At 40.1% G+C, this 23,865-nt stretch overlaps 1 protein-coding gene across 1 annotated transcript in view; it reads left to right on the plus strand.

Moving 5' to 3' along the window:
* LOC146135586 (uncharacterized) overlaps positions 1-23,865 on the plus strand; it is a 92,165-nt gene that overhangs the window by 55,984 nt on the left and 12,316 nt on the right. The window contains exons 9-11 of the mRNA XM_083396082.1: positions 16,311-16,437; positions 20,743-20,939; positions 22,995-23,206. Coding sequence (XP_083252208.1) covers positions 16,311-16,437; positions 20,743-20,939; positions 22,995-23,206 — 536 coding nt within the window. The remainder of the gene's footprint in view (positions 1-16,310; positions 16,438-20,742; positions 20,940-22,994; positions 23,207-23,865) is intronic.

Here is a 23,865-nt window from a genome sequence, read left to right on the forward strand (position 1 = left end):
ACTATTTGAGATTGCAAGGGCCGATATTGGCGCGGCTCGAGCGGTCGAATGGATGCTGAATGACTGAGACCCGCGATAGTTGTAGGATTGAAAAAGCAGGCTTGCCGCGGGCGCGTGAAAGTCCAAGATTGGCGCGATTGTTCGTCCTTGTTTTGCTGATACCTTGATTTGCAGCATTTTCCTTCGCCGAGCTCACAGCAGCAAGACAAGGCACTCACACTGAAGCACTTCAAATGGGCTGTGAATCAGATAGGCAGGGCAGAGAAAACAAATTGCAGTCATCAGCCCGTTATTTTCGTGCAGAAGTTTGGACAAAGAAGAATGGTTCGAAGGGGACTAGGTTCCATTTAATAATCACCATAAAAACCTTATAAACAAAAACAACAAATACAACTTGAATATTCTGTACATTTATCAGGCTTACGACAAATTTCATTCCACATTTTGCATGGTAAATGCTTGTCTGCAGCAAATTAAAACCTTAACAAGAATTTAGTCGCACAAAAAAACAAAATAAATTACAACATTTGATGGCAAGCGGTGACATAAAAAGAATTTAACTTGAAAATGTTTTCGGTGGCTCTATGTCAAGTAGTGTCAAACTGCAAACACTTGGCCAACTTCGCAAAACGCGTTCTGCTGCATACAATACATTTTATACAAGGTAAATTAAAATAGCGACGCTTGTGTTCTATACGTTGACTATCTGCTGCAATTTGAAAAGCGCCAATTTCACTATTCAGATGCAAAGAACACAACCTGAGTACAGAGCTGCGGGTCGGGCGCTTGGAGTCCGGCTAATACGCGCCACCTTGCAAATTCCTGCTAGCAAGTAGTTTGCGTGTTGCGCCGAAAATCGTGCAAACCCGATCCGCACGAAATTCCACTTGCCCACCGCAGCCCCACAGCCCCCCGAAATACTTGGGAGTCTTTCGGGGCGAAAGCGAACAGTCGCTGCGGCAATTCTAGCCTTTCGAAACAAGGAAATGCTCAGCCTAAGGGGGAGATGGCGCAAAGCTATACCGGGGGTCGCACGAACCCATACTTCAACGGGCTCGGGCGACTGACATTGGATACGCCCTTTGCACGGTCACACACCCGTCCAAAGCCGCACTTAGCAGACACAGCAATCCCTGGTGAACTCGGCCGCAAGTTTAAGCCTGTCGCTACAGTGCTAGCCTTGTTTGCATGCCACACTTGCCGCGACACCAGTGAAGCCTAGGGTTGCCAAACGGCAATGTTAGGCTATTTAGCTTTATTTCGCGCAGAGAGCCTTACGGATCTCCCTTTTTCCTCCGCTTTTGCGCCTAGGCCAGCACTGTAACAACGGGCATTGCCTTTCTCTGGTGCCAGCCGCCAACAGCTGTCCGGCTTATCGAGGAATGTAATTTCATACCCGGACGCTTGCAAAGAATACACTGAATTTTGGGACGAAAATGTCAAACTCGCGAAATACCCTCCGTTTGGGGGTCCTGAAACGGTTTGTTCGGAGGACTCGCAACAACAAAGATAACTCGTTGTTTTCATTCGCCATAACAATAATCAGCTGACCAAATGTATCGACACAATAATTGAAAAGTAAATGAGGCACTTGTGAAATAAGCTGTTGGACGGTGTATTAGCTGTTCAGCATTTAGAAACAGTTCCCTTTTCCTCTTATCCTTTTGCAATCTTAACCTAAACTCTATTTGCGCAAACAGAAAGTGAGGCGGTCCCCTTTAAAAGGCGTTTAGACTAAAGTTTGCAATTCAAGTATACGTCGCTTCGAATTCGCCTGGTGCCAAACTAGCAATTAAGGTTAGCGTGGTATAGAAACATCTATGCTCCACCAACGCACCTTTCTAAGTATTCTCGGGTGCAATTTGAAACCGAACATTCCAGAGCGTATAGCAGGCTCAAGCGGGAATCCAGCGAAAGCAGGGAATATCGTCGGCCGCTGTCGAGCATTTTAATGGAACCTGACACGACGTAGTCGCATTCCGAGCGTGAGCGAAATGCCAAACACTCAAAAACCCGTGACCGTCTCGGTCGCTGTGGACTGCATGGGGGTAGGGGGGCTGTTAACTCCGCGCGACCTACTATGCGCAGTCGCTTGAGTGTTTGCTTACTGCGTTACGAGCCTATGGTCTCTCTGCGCGTTCGCTCGTAAGTTTGTGACCTCGCTGCAACCAGGTCCTGAAATAGCCCGAGCTACAGCTCAATGGAGACCGGCGCGGATTTGTTTGAGTTTTGCAAATAGCCGTCATGTGCGTTGCGCCCCTTTTCGACCGCATCTCTACCAGCCAGCTCCACCTCTGCTGTCGATGGCCTTACACTCGCAGTCACTGCTATGTCAACACGCGGGCCGTTAAACTGCGCCGCAGTGTCGCTATCGTAAGCTGGAATGTTTTAGGCATTTTCAGTCGCTTATTTGGTCGACGGAATGAAATATAGGGCCGGCTGGGCAACGGGACTGGACCTAAGGAAAGGGTGCGGCTTGATGGTTGGCTTGACTTGGATGGCCAAGAGCATTGTGTCCGACTTGCTGTATTTAGCGACTAATTAAACCAACCGTAGATTTAGAAAACTTCATGCATTTTCCTCCTATATTTTGTGCCACTTTTCACCGTTTAAGGCGTCTTAACATTACGCCAAATACAGGCTGCCAAGCGATATAGTCTACGTGAGCAGTGGACGTTTATATTGGCTTATCGTGAATTCCAAGCCAAACGGGGGAAGTCGGAAATGTTAAGCACCAGGCCTGTATTCAGTCATATTCAATGTACAGTCGCATTTTGCTGTATTACATCCATTCAAAGTTGTGTGGTGGTTCAAATAGGTTAAACCCAGCCTACTGCCTGTTAACCCTGTATTGGCCGGCGCCCAGGCTAATCACACTATGGTGTGACTTATAAGGTGGCTGATCTATAAACAGTGTTAAATAAATCAATATAGCAATTAAGACAGAGTTTGTGCTTTCATTTAATCGGGCGTATGTGGCGAGTTACAGACCTGGCAGAACTCTAGGACTTATTACACATTGCTTTAAACTTATCTATTACATAAACTGTAAATAGCCGTCGTTATGGGTTTGTTACCCTGGTTCATTATATTACTAACGTTGCGGCAACTTCGGCTGTATTACCCTGAATGGCTATGTGAAAAATGATTTACTTCGATCGACAACATAAAAACTTGTTTGACCTAACGTTCCGTAGCTAACCCTTGTGATTACAAACTTAAGCACACAACCGCATTCCTCGAAATACATTTTGCGTATTGGCATCTATTAGTGAAGTATTTACTTTCATTCGTATTAACATTCGACTCACTAAACGCTTTACTCATAATGAGGCTATCAGCAGTGGTCCTTAACCGTTGGAACCCTAGGACTTATCCGGTAACCTATCCAAGCAGCTTCAAACAGAACTTACCTTTGTTTAATTGGTACTGTGGGCAAAGTAGATCAACCATCACCTTTACATCAAGGTTGGGATCTCTGCCATGAGCACACTGCTCTTACTTATCGATACTTTTTGTCAGAGATTGTTTTTCTAAGCTTTGAACATTTCTGGTGCAGAATTGTTTTTACTTAAGTAGGAACGCTGGAAAAGTTCCGGAAAAGTTGCGCCAGACTGGAAAACTTCTGGCCAGACATCAAGGCCCAACGAGCGTAAACAAATAGCCAAGGCGTGATTTAACGCTTTCAGCATGGTTACCGAAAAAAACGTTGTATCGAACAACATTTGCTTGCATTTGAAAACCCAACATAGTACGCAAACACAATAATTCAATTCTGTTAACACTTTGCAATAAATCCCTGCAACCGTAACCAGAATAAACGCAAGCAATATAATATTCTGTCCTGTGTATTGCGCAAGGAAAGTCAGTTGCACTTCAGCTAATTACAAAACGATTAGCTAGGAACCCGGAGTCGCACTGGCCAAACGAACGAGCTCGATAAATGGCAAAAGCGGAAATAATCTATTCGCAATTCGGCTTCAATGCTGTCGGCCTCAATACGACTGTCTGCTGTACACCCTGCCCACGTAACCAATCAAGCCAACCTGCAAGAACGCACGCACGCACTGTTGTTAAAGTGCATAGTTGCGAACCTCTTATCGCGTTTTCACAGGTAATGTGGGACCTGTGTTCCGCGCGCCATGCCCGCTACGGCCGACTGATGCGATTTCGCTTCGGTCGCGCTTCATTTATAAAGCGCCGAATCCGCAAACGCCCGTCTCTTCGTGCAGAGTTCGCATAGGCCGAACGATGAAAGGGAAAGAGGCCCAGTCACGCAAGCACACAGAATGGCGTGCGCGGCCTGGCCTCATGTGATGCACCGTAGTTTACACGCGCGATAAAGCGCCCGTAATCCGCGTTCGGGCCGGTCCGCGCGCCGCCCTTTAAATTTAAAACACTAGAAGCCCGGTGCCGCTTCAAAAATCGCGTGACAGCGACGGCGGGTCGCACATCCACGCGCACCGCGGCTCATCGCCATTAAATCAATAATTACAGCAGAGCCGCTTTGCGCAAAGGCAAGAATCCGCTCATCGCGTGCCACCATAGCAAAGGCCGAGACCCAGGCGCAACCTCCGACGCCACGCTTCGGGAACCGTTGGAAATCTAATGGGCGAGTAATTAATCGCAGAGCCGACGCTCGCTCCATCTTATCAGCCCGGGCCTCTCCCCAAACTGCTAAATTTAAAAGCGTGCTCGTTTTCGGGCAAACTCGGTTCGCACGCCATTCGTTTGATGCAGCACTTAGCGGCGTCACGTGCGAAGCGCTTTTCCGGTTTCTGGTTACGTTTTCTCGCCGCCGACCCCCCCCCCCCACCGGGTGCCTGTTGTGTTTTTTGTGTTTTCCACAGTCTCCCAGCACGCCACCCTGTTTTCTCGTGTTGGTTTTTGTCGACTTTTGACGAGAAACAGAAACGCCGCGATTAGAAACATACCATTTCGCATTGACTTTGCTAAAAAAAATCAGGCTCGTGCGAAGTAATGAGATAATAATGATGAGCAAAACGTCTTAAAGTCGGGAATCAACTTAAAAACGGCATGACATGCACAAACGACGCTATCCGCCAAGGGTATTTTTGAAGCCCCCGATCATCTACATTTAGTTTTGCCGTTTGCGGATGTATTTTGGATAGAATGCACAAATTAACGTCGCGTTGCAAAACACTCGCAAGTTTTCCAAATTATTGCGACTAACCAGTCTGAAATTTATGCTAAATTTGGGGGATTTTTCTTTAAATCCTCTCTGATGACCCACGCCCTGGCGCCGAGCTTGCACGGATTTTGGACATTTGGTGTCTCCTGGCAAACCGGATTTTGCCTACTAAAACTTTTCCGGTTTCCCATGATAGCTATAGCATTCAGTTCGCCATAGCTTAGGCTGGAACATGGAAGGCCAACCACAATACAAAAATCATGTTACTTCGTTTTTACTTTGGGAAATTTTTCGAATCAATATTTTGTGGGCACAATACAGCAAATCGTTTATCGATGGCTTTTTTAAATTCATTCGTTGTGTCATATTTTCAAGACAAAGCTTTTAAAACAAGTGGTAAACCTACAACCGCCTATTTTTGCGATTTATTTTATTATGGTAAAACAATGCCAAGTAAAAGTGAACCCCCATTTTCTTTTTCAGGTGGTATTTCGACATTATTATGTTTCCTTTCGTTTGAAAAAATGAAAAACATACTAAGTTATATTTGTAATACGTTTGAAAAGTTTTAAATAATTCACAAATGGTCTTGCAAGACGGCTCGTCTAACTAGTTTGCATTGTTTTCTTTTTTTTTTGTTCTTTTTCTGCAGTGAAATTGATTTCGAAACATCTATTAAGGATATAAGCAGAAAAACCAATGAAATATGTAACGCAATAAACAAGCCGTCAAAGTTTGGAATAAGGATGAAAAGCTTTGACGTATTTTCAAATTGAAAGCTTGAACATCGAATAACGCTTTTTTAATTTGCTGTAAACCGTGATTATGACGTACTGTACAAATACAACTAGGTGATGTATTTAAATTTCACAATGATGGCATCACGTATGCTTCAGGTTTAAATGCGACCCTATTGATTTACGAGCCAAAGGCCAATAAGAGTTCACTTTGCTATATCGCTCTTGGAATGGTCGCAATAGCTCGGTTTAAAATAGTTTTGTAGCGACAACGCCTCTTTTAAATTGCTGCTAAATGTTAATACTAACTCCCAGCCATTGAAAAGGGAATGTGACCGACAGGCGGGTGTCCCTTTTACAAGCTTGCTAACAGTTTTCTACTTATACCCTTTAAAAGCAAACTCGGAATATTTTTCACGTCATTTCCTCATCGCCCCTGCTGATTTAATAATTAAGGAGCTGTTTTAACACTAGTCAATGTACACGACATTTATCTGCAGTGTTGAATGCTTTGTTTTAGGCAAGTAGCAAGATACAAACAACTTTGAGTTGCTTGTATAATAGGGAGATGTAAATCAGAATGCTCGTAGGCCCTGCTGAGTCATGTACACAAAACGCGGCGCATTTCGATCCCTGCGGAAGCCCAAGCGAGTGGCACTGTGGCAAGTGACTCAGCAAAGTGACAAATGTGTGAACAAGCCGAACCCGGGCAAACAAACCAGGTTCTCGGAAAATCACTCTTTTTCTTTCGCCTTTCATTTCACTATGTCGCGTGTAAACGCCGAATTGCGTTGGGCTCTGGGAAGATGAACAACACGTATAGCGACTTCGAGTTGTTGTCACGTCATAATTAGGTGCGACCGGTCGCTCGAGGCGTTTGCGAAAAGGTGTCGAATCAATACGGAAGGGCTGCTTCCTGGATGGGTCACGAATCGCGTGAAAAGGCGGCAAGGCGCCGCGAAATCCGCGGCGCGCAATTAAGACCCGCGAGTCGGCAAATTACGACTCGGGTGCCGTCAGCTCTTTGCCCGGCGACCGCAAGGCGCTTTGTCACGCAATCACGTGACGGAGCAAAGCCGCAGTTGGACCGCAGTAGTTGCTTGCCCTTTGCCGTCCGCCGCTAGATTTATGGCTTTAAGAGGCGGCCTCATCTGACTCTTGCTGTGTTTGCCTGCCACCGACTTGGCCCACTAAGCGCAAGGTCAATCTAGGGCCGCCTTAAACCCCATGCACTTCACTTAAAAAACATTGCCCTAGACTAAACGGTCTTGTCGTGCGGAGGACTTATTTTTTGAAAGCGAACGTGTTTATTTCATGTCAGGCGTTTTTTTTTTGAGTCGTTGGATTTTTATCGTTGCACCTACCCCTTGTATTTGGCCCTGGTCAGTTTGCCAGAGTTTTCAGAAAAATCCCTAATTTTTCCTTGTAATTTTTCCCACTCCTGACGATTGGCGTGGTGGCACTGAATGCAATGGGCCATAAATGGCTTACACTTAGGTTAGAAAGAGGTCCACTATATATTTTTCGACGCTCATTCGGGCAAAAGTCACTCTTTAAAACCAAAGTAGGCCTACCGGTGACACAATTTACACAACTAAATAAAGCCGCTAAACGAAACTTGCTAAAACAGAATTGTTCAAAAATTCCCGTTACACACAAAATCAAGATTTTAACGTGCATAATTGGTTGCATGTGTAGCGTTGTTAAAATAATTCCGTACATTTGTTTTGTATTTCAATTTTTGACTTATATTTGCGTTTTTGACCAATTTAAAAACTTTTATCTTAGATTTTCGCTGTAATTTGTTTACTGCTGTGACCTTTATATTATATAATAGCTTTTTTTTTTATTTTAAATTTGGAATAAAATTTTGAGTTTTTTAGGTTTAACCATTACCTTTTTTGACGTCAGTTGTCGGTTCAAATATATTCACGATATACTAAAAGTCAACAAAATGCCCCAAAATTTTTTCAGCCGATAAATCCCGGTATTGTTTTCACCACATTACGCGGTCGTAAATCGCAAAACTGCTCTCAGCCGCGCACATCAGGCGAAACACCGGCGTTTCCCAAAAACCGATTTGCCGTAAGCTTGTGCCGAAAATAGCGCTGACGCAGAGGGGCTCGGGCAAAAGTTTGTTGCAAGTTTCCTAGCATGTGCAGCGGAGCGTGACGTCAGCAGGCTGGCGTGGCCCGGGTCACGTGCTTTGTAACCTCAAGCGGTCACGTGACAAGCGAACTGGCGGGTTCGCGCCTCGAGAAATAGTTTTAGGTGTGCGTAACCGACTAAGAGCAGCCGGGCTCTGCCGGGCACCGGTCTAATTGCGGTTAACCCTTCCGTGACGAGTTATAATAGCGTGAGTTGGCGGAAGGGGAGACCAAGCTAAAGCTGGTTGCCTGTGCTTTCCAACCGTTTATTACCGCATGTACACCTTGTGGATTCTCTCTGTCGCCTCGTATACCGTCTGGTTTTTAAGAAAACAAGTTTTGCTTTAATTTACACAGTTTTTTAAAGCCCAGAAAAGAGTTAATACATTTGCTTCCTGAGCAACACGCATATTTTGGTTTATATGTAAATGAACTGGCGGCAAATAGAGGCTATAACTCACGGCAGCCGCAATAAAATTACTTTTACACTAATAAGCCCCCAGGAGACCTTCTATAGTGCCGTCCAAAAATCATTCGCTTCTCTCAACTCGTGCGTGCGGTTTATGGATAAATCAATTGGGGCAAATAGAGGCCATCATATAACTGACGAAAGCCGCAATAAAATTACTTTTACACTGATAAACCCCGATAGGACCTTCTAGTATACCACCCAAAAAAAATCATTCGTTTAGCACAAGTTGTTCGTGCGCCACGGGCAGTGTCCGGAACCACTGCTATAGGTAGAAGTTCATCTGACGAACTCGCATCTATCAGAGTGTCTTTAGACAAAACCGAGTATCCCCGTTAGGGCACTCTTAAAGTCGCTAGGGAACGCGGTCAGGGCGAGGTCTCTTTACCAACGCGGCGCGCAGCCCTCGATTGGACACTTTACCGACAGCAGCAGCGTAAAATGGCGAGCCTCTCCGTTGCTCTGTCGTTTAGCGGCGGCCGACGCCGTCGTTTAATATACGTAAGCGCCGAATCAGGCACACCGATCGGGCCTCCACTCCGGGCCCGAGCTCGTTCGCACGCGATGGGCTCCGATTGAGGTTTGTTTACTTCCTACAACGGCGCCTCTCGCGTGCCAGCTACTATCGCCCGCCCGATGGCTGGTAATCACCTTAACACGCGCGGCGGCCTCTCTTGTCTTAGGCTTCGCTCTCGCGGCCTGCTGAACTACACGCCTATACGGGCACGCGAGCACGCGCCGAATCCCTTGTGGGCATTTAAAGCGGGAGGCTTGAACTTCGGGCGAGTTCAAATAGGCAAGGTTGGATTCAAGGGAGGATAAATGGCCATGCTCCCCAAAACTTTATTTGTTACGTATTTTTTTACTACGTAAATACATTATTTTTTCGCGTTTCTAAAATACGTTTCTAGTATGTCTTAGCCCATTTTAATAAAATGGTTTTAGCTTAGCCCAAAGGCGTCGTGCTTTGCATTGCACATCGCATCCTCGCAAATGACAGTTAGTGCACCCTAAAAAATATAAGGGCGTTTTGAGCAAATCGATAAGATCTTTGTTTTTTTGATGTAAAAAGTACCTACAACTTTTACAAAATATACCAACTGTGTGGTTTTCCAAAGATTAATTTTTATGACTTTACGTTTATATGTAACTGCGTGCTGTCAGGTTGTCAAGTTATGACGTAACGTTGTGACGTCGCGTGACATCATCCCTAAAAAATTATCGTGGCGCAAAACGGATTTGATAATCGCAGCTGTAAAAAGGTTAAGTGGCCCATTGCGTGCTGCTAATCTGATGCAGCGAAATGCTTGGGCATTACCACGAAACAGAAAAACGTAAGCGTCTTATCTTGACGGACAGAAAAGTTTAAACGCCATTCTGACCACTCCATTTATAGCCTGTACATTTTTTAAAATTCAAAACAGTGCCAAAGGCACCCTTTGATTCATTTGGAAAACGCGATATAACCCCCATACACACTCCATCCAGCACGTTTCTAGAAAACACAGTGTCTCTGTAGTTAATCGATTGAACGTTCTGCGTTTTCTTTTTGAATTTCTGTGTGCCTTCGTATTAGACCGGCGTGGTTGGGCAGCTTCATTTTTATTTTAACTATTAGGCCTTATAAAAGGATTTTTTTTTAAACCTGGCAAACCAAAACTCTGTTGCAAAATAGCTTTTAGTTAGTCAAACTGACACAAGGTCAACATAGGACGACAAGGCCGCTGTGCGCACGTTTTGTACTTCAGACGGGTCGTGTCCTTTGAAAGTGTGACTACTTTCAGTTGTGTAGTGTACTTGTCGGAAAAAAGTGATCAGACATGTTTTGTCAATGGATACATGTTTCAACTTGTCAACTTGTAAAGTACACAATCGACAATGGATGCTGAACATCAGTGTACCGCTGTACTCTTGTATACATTCGGTAGTTGGCGACCAATTGGACTTTGCCACGTACCCTACTGTAGTTTGCATCGTCACTAAAGTGACGTTTCAAGAGGCGAATATTTAGTTGTGAAAGCACATGGCGCCAATGGCGAGTCGAAACCACAAATTTGCCCACCCTACCCTTGGATTACCAGTCCAGTGATAGAAAACTTGGCGCGGTAAGTTTTTAAGAGTGTAATATTTCCAGAAATTGCGCCGCTAATATGCTGAAATTTTCACACAATTCTCGTATTTGCTTTAGCTATATCCAGCGCACAAACAAATTGTAATTGAGCCCTTTTCACATATAACTCACTAGCGTACTTGATCAATGTTCATTTTTTGGTATAAACTACTAGACATGATGTTCTTCGTCGTACAAATTGTCCGACAAACGATTTATAGCTACAAACACTTGCATCAGTGCTTTTCAACCTTTTTGCTGGAGTGGAACCCTATGGAAACATTCCACTGGCTCGAGGAACCCCAGTGTAATAAACACACCTCAATTAGCTAAACAATTGAAAAATTGCGGAACCCTTGGACTGTACTAGCGGAACCCGGGTTGAAAACCACTGACTTGCATAATAAACATTGCTGGTTAAAACATCATTTTTGTGGTCTTGCTGCACACAAAACAAAACTCATACGCTTAAAGGGGTTGTTTTATTGCTTCAAAATTTCTAAAATTGTTGTTTAAAGCAACAAACACACCGCAGAGTTAAGTTGTTGATTTTTTCGTTACGCTTCTTCATTGTATCATGTTAACCGTTAACACGTAAAAAAAGGTTTAAATGGTAACATGTGTGGTTGAAAAGCTCAATGATGCACTAGTCAATGTGGTTGGACTTTCACTTTAAAAGCCCAGGTCAGCGCATACTAAGCAAACAGCTCGCTGATAGCCATATTCACACTTAGCTTCTGTAAATAGTTTTCTTTTCGCTTTGTCAAAGTCACGGCTGGCATCACGTTAATTCAATTACCGTGACGGGCGAATTTCGATTTTGCTAAATGCACTTTGGCAGCGAGAAGGCAATTACACAGGGAGCCCGCTATTTAATATGTATCAGGAAACGAATTTAATTGTTACTGATTGCGTTTGGGCGCGACCAATTACCGGGAATAATGTTTCACCCGATTTTAGATCAAAGTCGCCAGCTTTTTTTACTCAAGTGGTGTGTTTTCCTTGGCGTTTTTCTCACGCCAAAGCGTAGCAGCTTCCCTAGACAAACGACATATCCTAGAAAACTCTTTGACGTCAAACCCAGTCGACTTTACAAAGGATAGTATCAATCGTTAGCGTACGCCCTTTGTCACATTCAACATAAATTATTAACACTGTTCATGTGGGAGAGGGTTAACGTTTTTTGAAAGATGACGCCCAGAGGGGATTTGACGAAAGAAAAAGTAAGCTGTTCTATAGGGCTCACGATTGTTCGAGGCACCAGAGAAAACATTGGTCACGCGAAATAAGGAACAATGGTATTGTTTGGCGTTTTTTTTTCATTTTAGAAAGTTTGTGTTACTGTGTACCTTCGCATGCAATACACATAACTGCAATGCTAGTCATATAACTGCAATGCTAGTCTGTGCTGCTTAGTATAGAACATATCCAGGTTCTAGGAGACTAAATAAATTCAGAGTACAGTGTAACTCGTTTCAGTTACAGTACAACATCTATGGCGCTGTATGTTTAGGTATATTTCATTCATTGTCGGCAAAATACATCCTTAACAAGAGTTATCCCACTTTAAAATCTCTACCCATATTACAAAACATTGCGCAGCGGCTATTGCTGGTGACCACGTCATCAAAACCAGCAGCTATTCAATGACACCACGTTCTATTTCTGGCGGCCCGGTTTTTTGCTCATTTTGGGCGATTAAATCGATACCCCGAAATCAAACCGGAAAAATTGCCGCTTGCTGGGCAAACGCAACAGCCAAGCTCGCCGGCAATTTGTCATTCACGGCGCTGTTTAGACTGCAAGGCATCAATCGCCGCCATCTTCGCGCCAGAGCCGTGTTTCTGTGCGAAATCCCTGGATGCCGTTCGCTAATGCTTCGGTTTATTTCGGGTGCTTGCCAATCGCGAAAAAATCCGCCCGTTTCCGGCGCCGCGCGACTAGGACAGACGACTGCTGGCTAAGCAGTTTGCACACAGCCTACGAACTAGGGTTGGGCATTTGACCAGTCAAATAAAATCTGGTCAATTGACCGGTCAAATACTCGTCAAATAGGTCAAATATTGGTCAAATACTAAACACACTATCTAAATGCATATCTAAAAATGAATCTAAAAATGAAGTTAAAAATAAACCTTGATTTTAACTTTAAATAAATATATGAACATTTTGGTTCAAGTACAATGGTTTGTAAAACAAAAACAATTATTTTTTGACTATCAATAAGAAATTTTGCCAAACCATGCCCATCTTGCAAGCAATACTATAGCAGTATTGTTGTAATTTTTACCATTACTACAACCACCAAGTTAAGCCAACAAGTTTATTAACGAAATTTAACAACAAGTAAATGCATCAGTAAAAAAATATTTTTACTCGTCGTCACAATTTTTGTCTATATCTGAATTTTCTAAATCATCACCATGAGCCACTAGAGGCCAGGGATTTGGTTCTTTCAAATTTCTAAGTAGCCTAAGATTGTGGTATACCCCAACTATAGTGTTTCCTTTTATGACAAACGCGATTCATCTTACACGTGCATTTATTCTAAACAAAATAAATCTACTTTGCTATTACAAACACCTTGTTACTGCCAGAGAACATGTGTTTGCATCAGGTAAAGCCTACCATTTATATTTCAATTCTTTAAAAAAGTTACAATCAAGATTATTAAAAACTCAAATCGCAAAACAACCCTTAACAAATTTACAACATTTGAATCCAATATGTGTATTTGACCGGTTAAATGAAGTGCCGTCAATTGACCGGTCAATTGACAGGCTTGCCAACCCTACTACGAACCCTGTATTCTTGCTTTCAGCTTGCGCGTTGCCTGCCAGGCTGAAAGCAGTGTTGTAAACAAGTCTTTTTAAAATGACCTAAGTGCCAGTCAAGTGATTAAAAAAATAATTTAAGTCCAAGTCAAGTCTTTTTGCAAATATGACAAGTCAAGTCCCAGTCCAAGTCATCGGTTTCCTAAGTCAAGTCCCAGTCAAGTCATTATTAGAGCAGATCAACTTCAAGTCAATTGATTGAAACGAAAATAAAATTCTAAACCACTATAATTGGCAAACTTGTCCTTTATAAGCAACAATTCAACTAAAATTTAACGTGCAAAAACGTGAGATGAATTTTAATAAAACACACCTAATGTAATCCCAAGATATGTGACATTATGACTTAAGTCCAAGTCAAGTCATTTGTCCAACAGACTTGAGTCAAGTCAAGTAATTATGGTCAAAAGACTCAAGTCAAGTCAAGTCATTTGAAAACAGTGACTTAAGTGCACATAAGTCAAGTCATTGACTTAAGTCATTGCACCACTGCCTGAAAGTAAACCCTCCTTGTTGTGTACAATTTGATTTAAACCGCCGGGTAATTTACGGCAACTGCGAGCTTTCGCTAAATTGCGCAAGAACCAAGCAGAGACTTTCTGCCTGTGTTGCCCATTCATTTAATTTAACAAATCAATTTAAATCCAAGTCTAGTCATTTTTGAAAAAGTAAATCCAAAGTCCCAATCCAAGCCACTGACAGGATTCAAGCAACAGTCAAGTAATTTGCATCAAAATAAATTGCAACAATATTAAAATTGGTCGATTTTTTTGATTCGGAGCAATATTTTTATCAGCAAACAACAAAAACGTAACATTTAGCGAGTAGCCTAAACTCTTTTACAAGCAGAAATTGAGGTAAAATTAGCAAAATATACCAAACATTGCTGTTTAGATAAAACAATCAAGTCTATAGGTCAAGTCTTCGTTCAAAAACACTAAGTCAAGTTTTAAAAACAGCGACTTAAGTTCCATTGGCTTATATGTCATTCACATTTTTGACTTATGTCAGGGTTCGTCAATGTTTTTAAGTGCCGGTTTATTTAAAGCAGTGGTTCTCACACTGGGGTCCGCGGTCCCTTTGGGGTCCGCGAGACAATATTCGGGGACCGCGAAGCACCTAACAAGAAATCAATACGGCGATCCTAAAGAAGAAAATATTGTGTGCAATAAAATTTTCAGGCAATTTACGTTTCCAAACCAAGCTGATTATTATCATTAGTTGTTAAATCACGTTATTGCTCGCTTTAAGTTGAATGTCCATTATGTCGTCATAATGTTGCGTTCTGCTAATAAAAATTACGTTTTCACAATTTGCTGCGCTGACCCTGTGGGCTATACGGTCAGTCTGTCACGGTTTTAAAACTGTTCGTAGTTGCTTCACTAAAATAAAGTGATTAATTAGAGGTTAACATTGCCGAGCATAAAGCAAAAAAAGCAAGTGCACCCGTCCCATTGATACCATTAAAAACAACGTGTTGTTTTGTGTCTATTGGGTATATTTTTAAGGGACCGTGAGAAATTAAAAATTGCTAAGGGACCGTTGCGTAATTTTTTTTAAAGTTTGAGAACCACTGATTTAAAGAAATAAAGATTACGTGACGGATATAAATATTTGTAGAAACTTTATTTACTTGATTAAACGAACGACAAGTATTATTTAACAAAATATATAGTAAGCTTTCTTGTCGTTTAGGTTAAAATTTTATCAGAATTTAGTTTTAATTTGCATCAGACAAAATTTCCGTAACTACACTATAATGAACCGTGTTTTTTTGGAAATATGTTGCTGACCTGAAGAATTAAATCCGCGGGCAGTAGCTTGGAAAACCCCTAACCAGGATAACCATAACAATTACAACACTGCGCTCTGCCATTGTGGCCGACGCTTTCGCCGTACCTTTAGTTTTCCTAATTTACTAGTAGGCTACTCCTTAGGTTAGGGTAAGTGCCACAAACTTTTCAACAACACGAAATACACAAACAAAAATGGACCTGCGATTAGAGCTAATACATGCAAGCCACGTTATGTTAGAAAATTTATTTGCCTAGTTTGGAAGCTATTTCAAGTCGCTATATAGTCAACAAGCAATAGGACACAATGAAAGATGCACACACCTATGTGTGTTAACAAGTGTGATCTAGCCCTTCTGAAGCTGCTTTTTTGACACTTGACGGCTTATGTATTATTAGTACACCTAAAGCCATTGCAGACTCACCGAATCAGTCGATAAATGATGCAAGCAGGACAGGCCAGAAAAACAAGTTGTGTAGCAATAGGACACATCAGAATTTATTTTGCAATCTGCTTTGAGCATTTATTATGTATGCTCAAACGTTGTAACTCACCGGCAAAAATGTTAGAACACGCGACAGGCAACAGCACGCGTGGAGAGTGGAACAAGTGTTCTACATGGTTCATATCAACCGAACCACTGTTTTTCTGGAAGCCTTACACGTCATGGAAATTTTTTAACTGCTTAAGTGCAGCTGAGACTCCACTGTATTTCTTTTCACAGTCATTTTGTCAAGTTCCCATGGTTTTGGGTTTTGGGGTAATTGTGACACCCTTTACTATTCCACGAAAGAAGTTGACTATCAATATACAACAACAAAAGTGAGAATTAAAGTGACGCGTTGTTTTTTTTGCTTGTGACGCATCTTTTTTGTGTTTTTTTCCTTATGCTAAGGCCTATTCGCACGCGATCTCAAATTAATAGGGAGTTTTTTGTGTATTTTCCTCACACAGACGCACCCCGGAAAAAAAACGTTTTTATAATTAATTCTCGATCAGATTTGGCCTGCGCGAAAGAGCGCGCTAATTTTAGCCGGCACGAAATGCCATTTCTCTTTTTTTCCCAGGACCCTCTGGCTACCGGCAGTGCTGGAATTGTGACCACGGCTGAAGTCCTCTGCAGGGAAGCCAGTCAGCACCTTTTAGCGGATAAAAACTCTACGAACACTATTACTGCAGAATCCGAGTCAGTTGGTAAGTTGACAACAATATCAGTATCCAGTATAGTTACCTCAATTAACGTATCCAGTATTACCGCAATTAACGGATCCAGTATTGTTACCTCAATTAACAACGTTTTGACACTTTTTTCTTTAACTAGTTTGTAAGTTAACAGCACTATCTTTGTTACCTCAATTAACAAACTTTTGACACTTTTTTCTTTAATCAGTTGGTAAGTTAACAGCACTATCCTTGTTACCTCAATTAACAACGTCTTGACACTCTTTTCTTTAACTAGTTTGTAAGTTAACAGCACTATCTTTGTTACCTCAATTAACAAAGTTTTGACACTTTTTTCTTTAATCAGTTGGTAAGTTAACAGCACTATCTTTGTTACCTCAATTAACAAAGTTTTGACACTCTTTTCTTTAACTAGTTTGTAAGTTAACAGCACTATCTTTGTTACCTCAATTAACAAAGTTTTGACACTTTTTTCTTTAATCAGTTGGTAAGTTAACAGCATTATCCTTGGGTACACTATGCACGGATCTGTAATATAGCTTAATAATAAATTTCAAAGCCAAAAAGGTCGAGTAAAATTATTAAGCACTATCCTTGTTACCTCAATGAACAACGTTTTGACACTTTTCTAATTAGTTTGTAAGTTAACAGAACTATCCCTGTTACCTCAATAAACAACTTTTTGACACTTTTCTAATTAGTTAGTAAGTTAACAGCACTATCCCTGTTACCTCAATAAACAACTTTTTGACACTTTTCTAATTAGTTAGTAAGTTAACAGCACTATCCCTGTTACCTCAATAAACAACTTTTTGAAACTTTTCTAATTAGTTAGTAAGTTAACAGAACTATCCTTGTTACCTCAATAAACAACTTTTTGAAACTTTTCTAATTAGTTAGTAAGTTAACAGCACTATCCCTGTTACCTCAATAAACAACTTTTTGAAACTTTTCTAACCAGTTGGTAAGTTAACAGCACTATCCTTGTTACCTCAATTAACAACGTTTTGCCACTTTTCTAATTAGTTAGTAAGTTAACAGAACTATCCTTGTTACCTCAATAAACAACTTTTTGAAACTTTTCTAATTAGTTAGTAAGTTAACAGAACTATCCCTGTTACCTCAATAAACCACTTTTTGACACTTTTCTAACCAGTTGGTAAGTTAACAGCACTATCCCTGTTACCTCAATAAACAAGTTTTTGAAACTTTACTCATCAGTTTGTAAGTTAACAGCACTATCCCTGTTACCTCAATAAACAACTTTTTGAAACTTTTCTCATCAGTTTGTAAGTTAACAGCACTATCCCTGTTGCCTCAATAAACAACTTTTTGACACTTTTCTAACCAGTTGGTAAGTTAACAGCACTATCCTTGTAACCTCAATTAACAACGTTTTGACACTTTTCTAATTAGTTAGTAAGTTAACAGCACTATCCCTGTTACCTCAATAAACAACTTTTTGAAACTTTTCTAACCAGTTGGTAAGTTAACAGCACTATCCCTGTTACCTCAATAAACAACTTTTTGAAACTTTTCTCATCAGTTTGTAAGTTAACAGCACTATCCCTGTTACCTCAATAAACAACTTTTTGAAACTTTTCTAACCAGTTGGTAAGTTAACAGCACTATCCCTGTTACCTCAATAAACAACTTTTTGAAACTTTTCTAACCAGTTGGTAAGTTAACAGCACTATCCCTGTTACCTCAATAAACAACTTTTTGAAACTTTTCTAACCAGTTGGTAAGTTAACAGCACTATCCCTGTTACCTCAATAAACAACTTTTTGAAACTTTTCTCATCAGTTTGTAAATTAACAGAACTATCCCTGTTACCTCAATAAACAACTTTTTGACACTTTTCCAACCAGTTGGTAAGTTAACAGAACTATCCTTGTTACCTCAATGAACAACGTTTTGACACTTTTCTAACCAGTTGGTAAGTTAACAGCACTATCCCTGTTACCTCAATAAACAACTTTTTGAAACTTTTCTAACCAGTTGGTAAGTTAACAGCACTATCCCTGTTACCTCAATAAACAACTTTTTGAAACTTTTCTAATTAGTTAGTAAGTTAACAGCACTATCCCTGTTACCTCAATAAACAACTTTTTGAAACTTTCTAATTAGTTAGTAAGTTAACAGAACTATCCCTGTTACCTCAATAAACAACGTTTTGACACTTTTCTAACCAGTTTGTAAGTTAACAGCACTATCCCTGTTACCTCATTAAACAACTTTTTGAAACTTTTCTAATTGGTTAGTAAGTTAACAGCACTATCCCTGTTACCTCAATAAACAACTTTTTGAAACTTTTCTAATTAGTTAGTAAGTTAACAGAACTATCCCTGTTACCTCAATAAACAACTTTTTGAAACTTTTCTAACCAGTTGGTAAGTTAACAGCACTATCCCTGTTACCTCAATAAACAACTTTTTGAAACTTTTCTAATTAGTTAGTAAGTTAACAGAACTATCCCTGTTACCTCAATAAACAACGTTTTGACACTTTTCTAACCAGTTTGTAAGTTAACAGCACTATCCTTGTTACCTCAATTAACAACGTTTTGACACTTTTCTAACCAGTTGGTAAGTTAACAGCACTATCCCTGTGACCTCAATTAACAACGTTTTGACACTCTTTTCTTTAATCAGTTAGTACGTTAAAAACACTATCCTTGTTACCTCAATTAACAACGTTTTGACACGATTCTAATGATTGGGCTTAGGTTTGACTTGCGCTTGATTATGCTACTTTGATTTCGAAAAGTGTTAAGTGATTCATCATGGCCAGTTTTGATATGGTACTGTGCGATAATATGGCTCGAAATTAGTGTAGCGATTGCAATCTAACTTTTTAATACACATTTAAATTAAATAAGACATGACTTGCAAACAAAATAATTTAAGTTGGTGACTTCTAAATATAAAAAATTGCCAGTCTTAAGTTTAAAAATATGTTATCATGAAATGTGTCCAATTGTAATATGCTTAGCTTACAGGCTCAGTATTAACCGAAACATATAAGAGTTTGAAACACTTTTGACAAAGTAGCAATCCATATTTGTAACTTAAAAAAAATATATATATAGTTTTAACGCTTTTTAAAATCGTGTACTATCAATAACCTTTAATTCGTCGACGTCGAAACTCGTTTTTGCAGAAATACAGTCACTTCTAAAAGCGTAGCCTATATTTACCAATCGCATTTGGAACGTACTCAACCAGTAAGCTGTACCTCAGCTGAGATCCTATATGCAAAAATAGTAAGCACACCCTATACGAGAGACATGCTCTGGCAACTGTGAATTCAACAAGGCAAAGTTACGCTTATTGTCGTCCAAGCAAGCTTGCCTTTATAATCGAATCCCTTGTATTGATTTTTTTAAATTTATAGTGCTGTGTACCGCGAAAGAAAATTATTTTTACAGTTAATTTGGCCCTTTTAGGTGGTAAAAATGATTTTAACATTTTTGAAAGATCTTGTCATATTTCGTGCAATGTGGGGTAAAAGGTTTACCAGCTGCTAAAAATATTCCATTCTGGTTTGTTAACAATCATATCCCTCTTTTTTCACAACTTGGCGCATAAAACAATGGAAAGGTTGAGTTATGTTTAGGAGAGCAACGCATACTTTTTAACGGCAAAAATACAGAAAATCAATATTTCGTCACACACGGTATTTTAAAAAAATGGAGTACCAATCTTGAAAGTTATATTTTTTTAATACTAAGCATTTTCCTAATCTCATTAGCAAGAAGCTATGGGGTAAGCAAACACCTTACAACAGTAAGAATGTCTAAAACGGTTAATTGAAAGCATGGCTTTTTGTGAATTGCTTCAAATCGATTACTGAGGAGATTTCACCCGAGTATCAAACATAACAGATGCAACATCATGCTAAAATGTCTAGAGCAGGGGTTCTTAAACTGGGGTCCGTGAACTAGGGGGGTTACATGAAGGCCCAATTGATATATTAGTGTAGCCTATATTTAAACAACAGTTTAAATAAAATAAAACGGCTTTGCACTGAATGTATTAAGACTCTATTTTACTTGCACATTTTAGGACCGAAATCAGCAGATTTGGGAAGTTTATTTGTACTGTGGCGTAAATTTAAGACGTCATTTTTGAAACTTGTTGCCTAGCGTATTTAGGGGTCTGCGGTAAAAAAAGTTTAAGAAACCCTGACTAAAGAATTCGAAATTGACCAGAAACTTGGACAAGGCGAATTTCAAACAACTACTAACTTTTCTATCGTTTCAAACGTTGTAAAAACGCACAAAAACACTTTGCCCTTAACTCGTACTTTTTGCAGCTTTCTGGCTGGACCTTATCGAAAGCGATCCTTTAGAAGATGACGGACCCCTGCTCCGCTCTTCTGATGCGTCTCAGCGTAGCTCTCATATCTCCTCCGACGAGAACATCCACGCCAGCATCTTGGATCAGAGCTCTTCTTCCTCAGCATCCTCATCTTCCTATGTCTTCCCGCAGGAAGAGAAAGACACGGAAAAGGTTCGGAGTACCACCAGAGGATCAACCACGACCGAACCTCAACAAACGTCGGAAGCCTGTAAATTTAAATCTACGATATTAAGGACAATTTGTAACGAACGTCAAACTAGTTTCTTTAGAAGTTTTCAACTCAGTTATAGTTAGGGCGAATATTTTTTGACTTGTCAAAAAAAAGTCAAAATTTTGTCAAAATTTACACCTTAGGTCAAAATTTGTCAAAAATTTGTAAAGTCAAAATCAAATAAAAATGCACATAAATCGTTTACAAAATTAAAAAAATTATATAGTTAGCTTTTTGAAATTCGTCGTTCAGTTGTTTTGAAATTTATCGTTCAATTTTGTCAAAATAAATTATATTTAGGTTAAAATTTGTCAAAATTTTAATTTTTTCAGGTCAAAATTTCCTGATTTTTAGGTCAAAAAATATTTGCCCTACTTATAGTTTAAAATAGAAGAGAGGGGTTTTATCTGTTATATTAAAGATAGCTAATGATTTTGGACAGTACATGAAGCAAATACAACTTAATCGACTGGAACGACTAACCTCCTTTTAGTTTTTTTTCGATATTGAGGACAATTTTTGTAAGGAAAGCCAACCGTAGGTGATGTTGACACTTCTTTTATAGTTTTCAAAGTTATAGTTTAAAATAGATGTTTTTGAATTTCTTATAGTTAGAGGTTTTATTTTCTTGAATTAATTGAAGATAGGTAATGATTTTGTACAGTAAAGAAAAGACGACTTTACCGACTCGAACTGCAAACTTCCTTTTAATTATTTATTCAACTATTTAAATCAGATTTTTCTTCAAATCCTCAAAGAAAATTTTAGGAAATTTTAGGCATGACAGAAAAAATTACAATTACCTATATATGTAAAATATAAATGTCCACGGCCGAGATATATGACTATCATCCGGTCATGTTGCATTCGTTCATTTCCGTTTTACAGAGCCATACTTTGAACCAATCGCAGTAAGCTCTAAAAACTTTCCAGGCCTGTGGCCCCTAATCGTGCCATACCCTTTCACTGCACACCGAAAAGCCATCGCAGACTCTACGAATCTGTCGATCTATGATGCAAGCAGAGCAAGCCAGAAAAACAACTGGCCTGCAGTGAGGTTCGAACTCGCGACCTCTGGTCAAGCCGGGACCGTCGCTCTACCAACTGAGCTATGCAGGCTCAGAGAGGAGCGAGTCGAGAAACAACCATGCGCCAATACTTGCACATTTTGTTAGTACAAGCAACTTCACACACCTTTCACTGCACTTCGGGGAATATTTTGACCATTTAGACATTTTGGATGTTATTCGGATGGGTTTACGACAGGGGTGTCCAACAAGCGGCACGCGTGCCAAATGTGGCACGCGACCTAATAAAAAATGGCACGCAAGCCCTCCCAAAAAAATACTAAAATTGTTATTTAGCCAATTGTCAAAAAAGCTCAATTTGTTATTCAGCCAATTGTCAGAAAATACCAAGTTTGTTATACAGCCAATTGCCATTGTTTGTTCACAATATAAAACAATCGCGGCAATCACGACAACCACGACAACCAACAATTACTTTTAATATGGTAACATTATACTGTGTGGAGGCTAGCATTCACATAACTTATATAGCTTGGTGTGAAGAAACAAAAGTCAGCTCACCGAGAAACACTTTGATGCAGTGATGCGCATTTCTACACAACAGTTTTTTTTTCAAGTTTAAATAAACGTTCTTTTTTTTTGGTAAAAAAGCGCTTTTATGATTAAAAGAATTGGTTCGGTTACGAAACTTTGGCACGGGAAGAAGTTATAAGATAAAAATTGGCACGCCGGCATGTTTGAGTTGGACACCCCTGGTTTACGACCTATTCCGACAGATATAGATCTTATTCCGACGATTTAATGTCTTATTCCGAAAAATATATTATTTCGGCTGTGGTTTTATTATGTCGTTAATCTTAATACTGTTATAGATAATTCCGCTTTGGGTATTGTTTCTCTATATAGGGTTTATTGTGTGATTTTTTGCTTGGTTCTGTGGAACCCGATTTGATTCGACTGATGTAGGCTCACACCGAGTTCCAGAATAAGGCTTGTGTCCAAGCCCCTTCAAATCTGACGTCATTTTTTGCAGACTCGACCACCCTTCCGATCGCCGACGATTTCCTCAGTGACGTCATCAGTCTGCCGCGCAAAGCGCTCGGGCGAAGGTCTGTGGTCATCAACGTGAGATATAAAAACCTGAATCAGGCGATGCCCACTCGAAAAAACGACGACAGGTACGTAATGTGTGAGAATGCAGCCTAAAAGTGCCACCATGGCGTTTTATAGTGTGCAATATTGTTTCGCTGATTGCTTTTTGAAAGTCTATTTTTTCTTTGGTATTTTGTTAACGACGTGTTTCAGCAATTATAAAGCACCAAGTATGGTTTATTTATATCGCTACTATACCTGAATTTGATGTAAGTTGAATACCTTATCTACGTTTCAAGCTAAAATTTACTATAAAGGCCTGGATTAGACATACAGGTATGATAATCCGCAATATTCCATAAACTATATACAATCTGCTGACTGAGAAGCGGGTTCACCCATGTTTTTGGAAAATAGTGTTTTGCGTTCCATCGAGAACGTTTAATAAACTACCCCACAGTTTCCTTACAAAGCGTCAAGAGCCAACGAGGCATAGCCTACAATAAGATTTGAATCCATTATCATTTGGCAACGACAAATTTCGACTTACCATCTTTGCTAAATCAAACTATGGGAATCGGAACTCTGGAGTAAAACTACATAAGACAACTCGAGCCTTGAATCCGACGTGCGCACGCGCAATATCAAATTTAGTAACTGATAAAGCCGCAAACTATAAACTGTAAAGGAAGAATAGCATATGGAGGAATATTTTTCAATCATGTGTTAATTGTGGATCAATTAT

This window comes from Ascidiella aspersa, chromosome 8, assembly GCF_963924565.1.
Source record: "Ascidiella aspersa chromosome 8, kaAscAspe10.2, whole genome shotgun sequence".
In the NCBI taxonomy this organism is placed as follows: Eukaryota; Metazoa; Chordata; class Ascidiacea; order Phlebobranchia; family Ascidiidae; genus Ascidiella; species Ascidiella aspersa.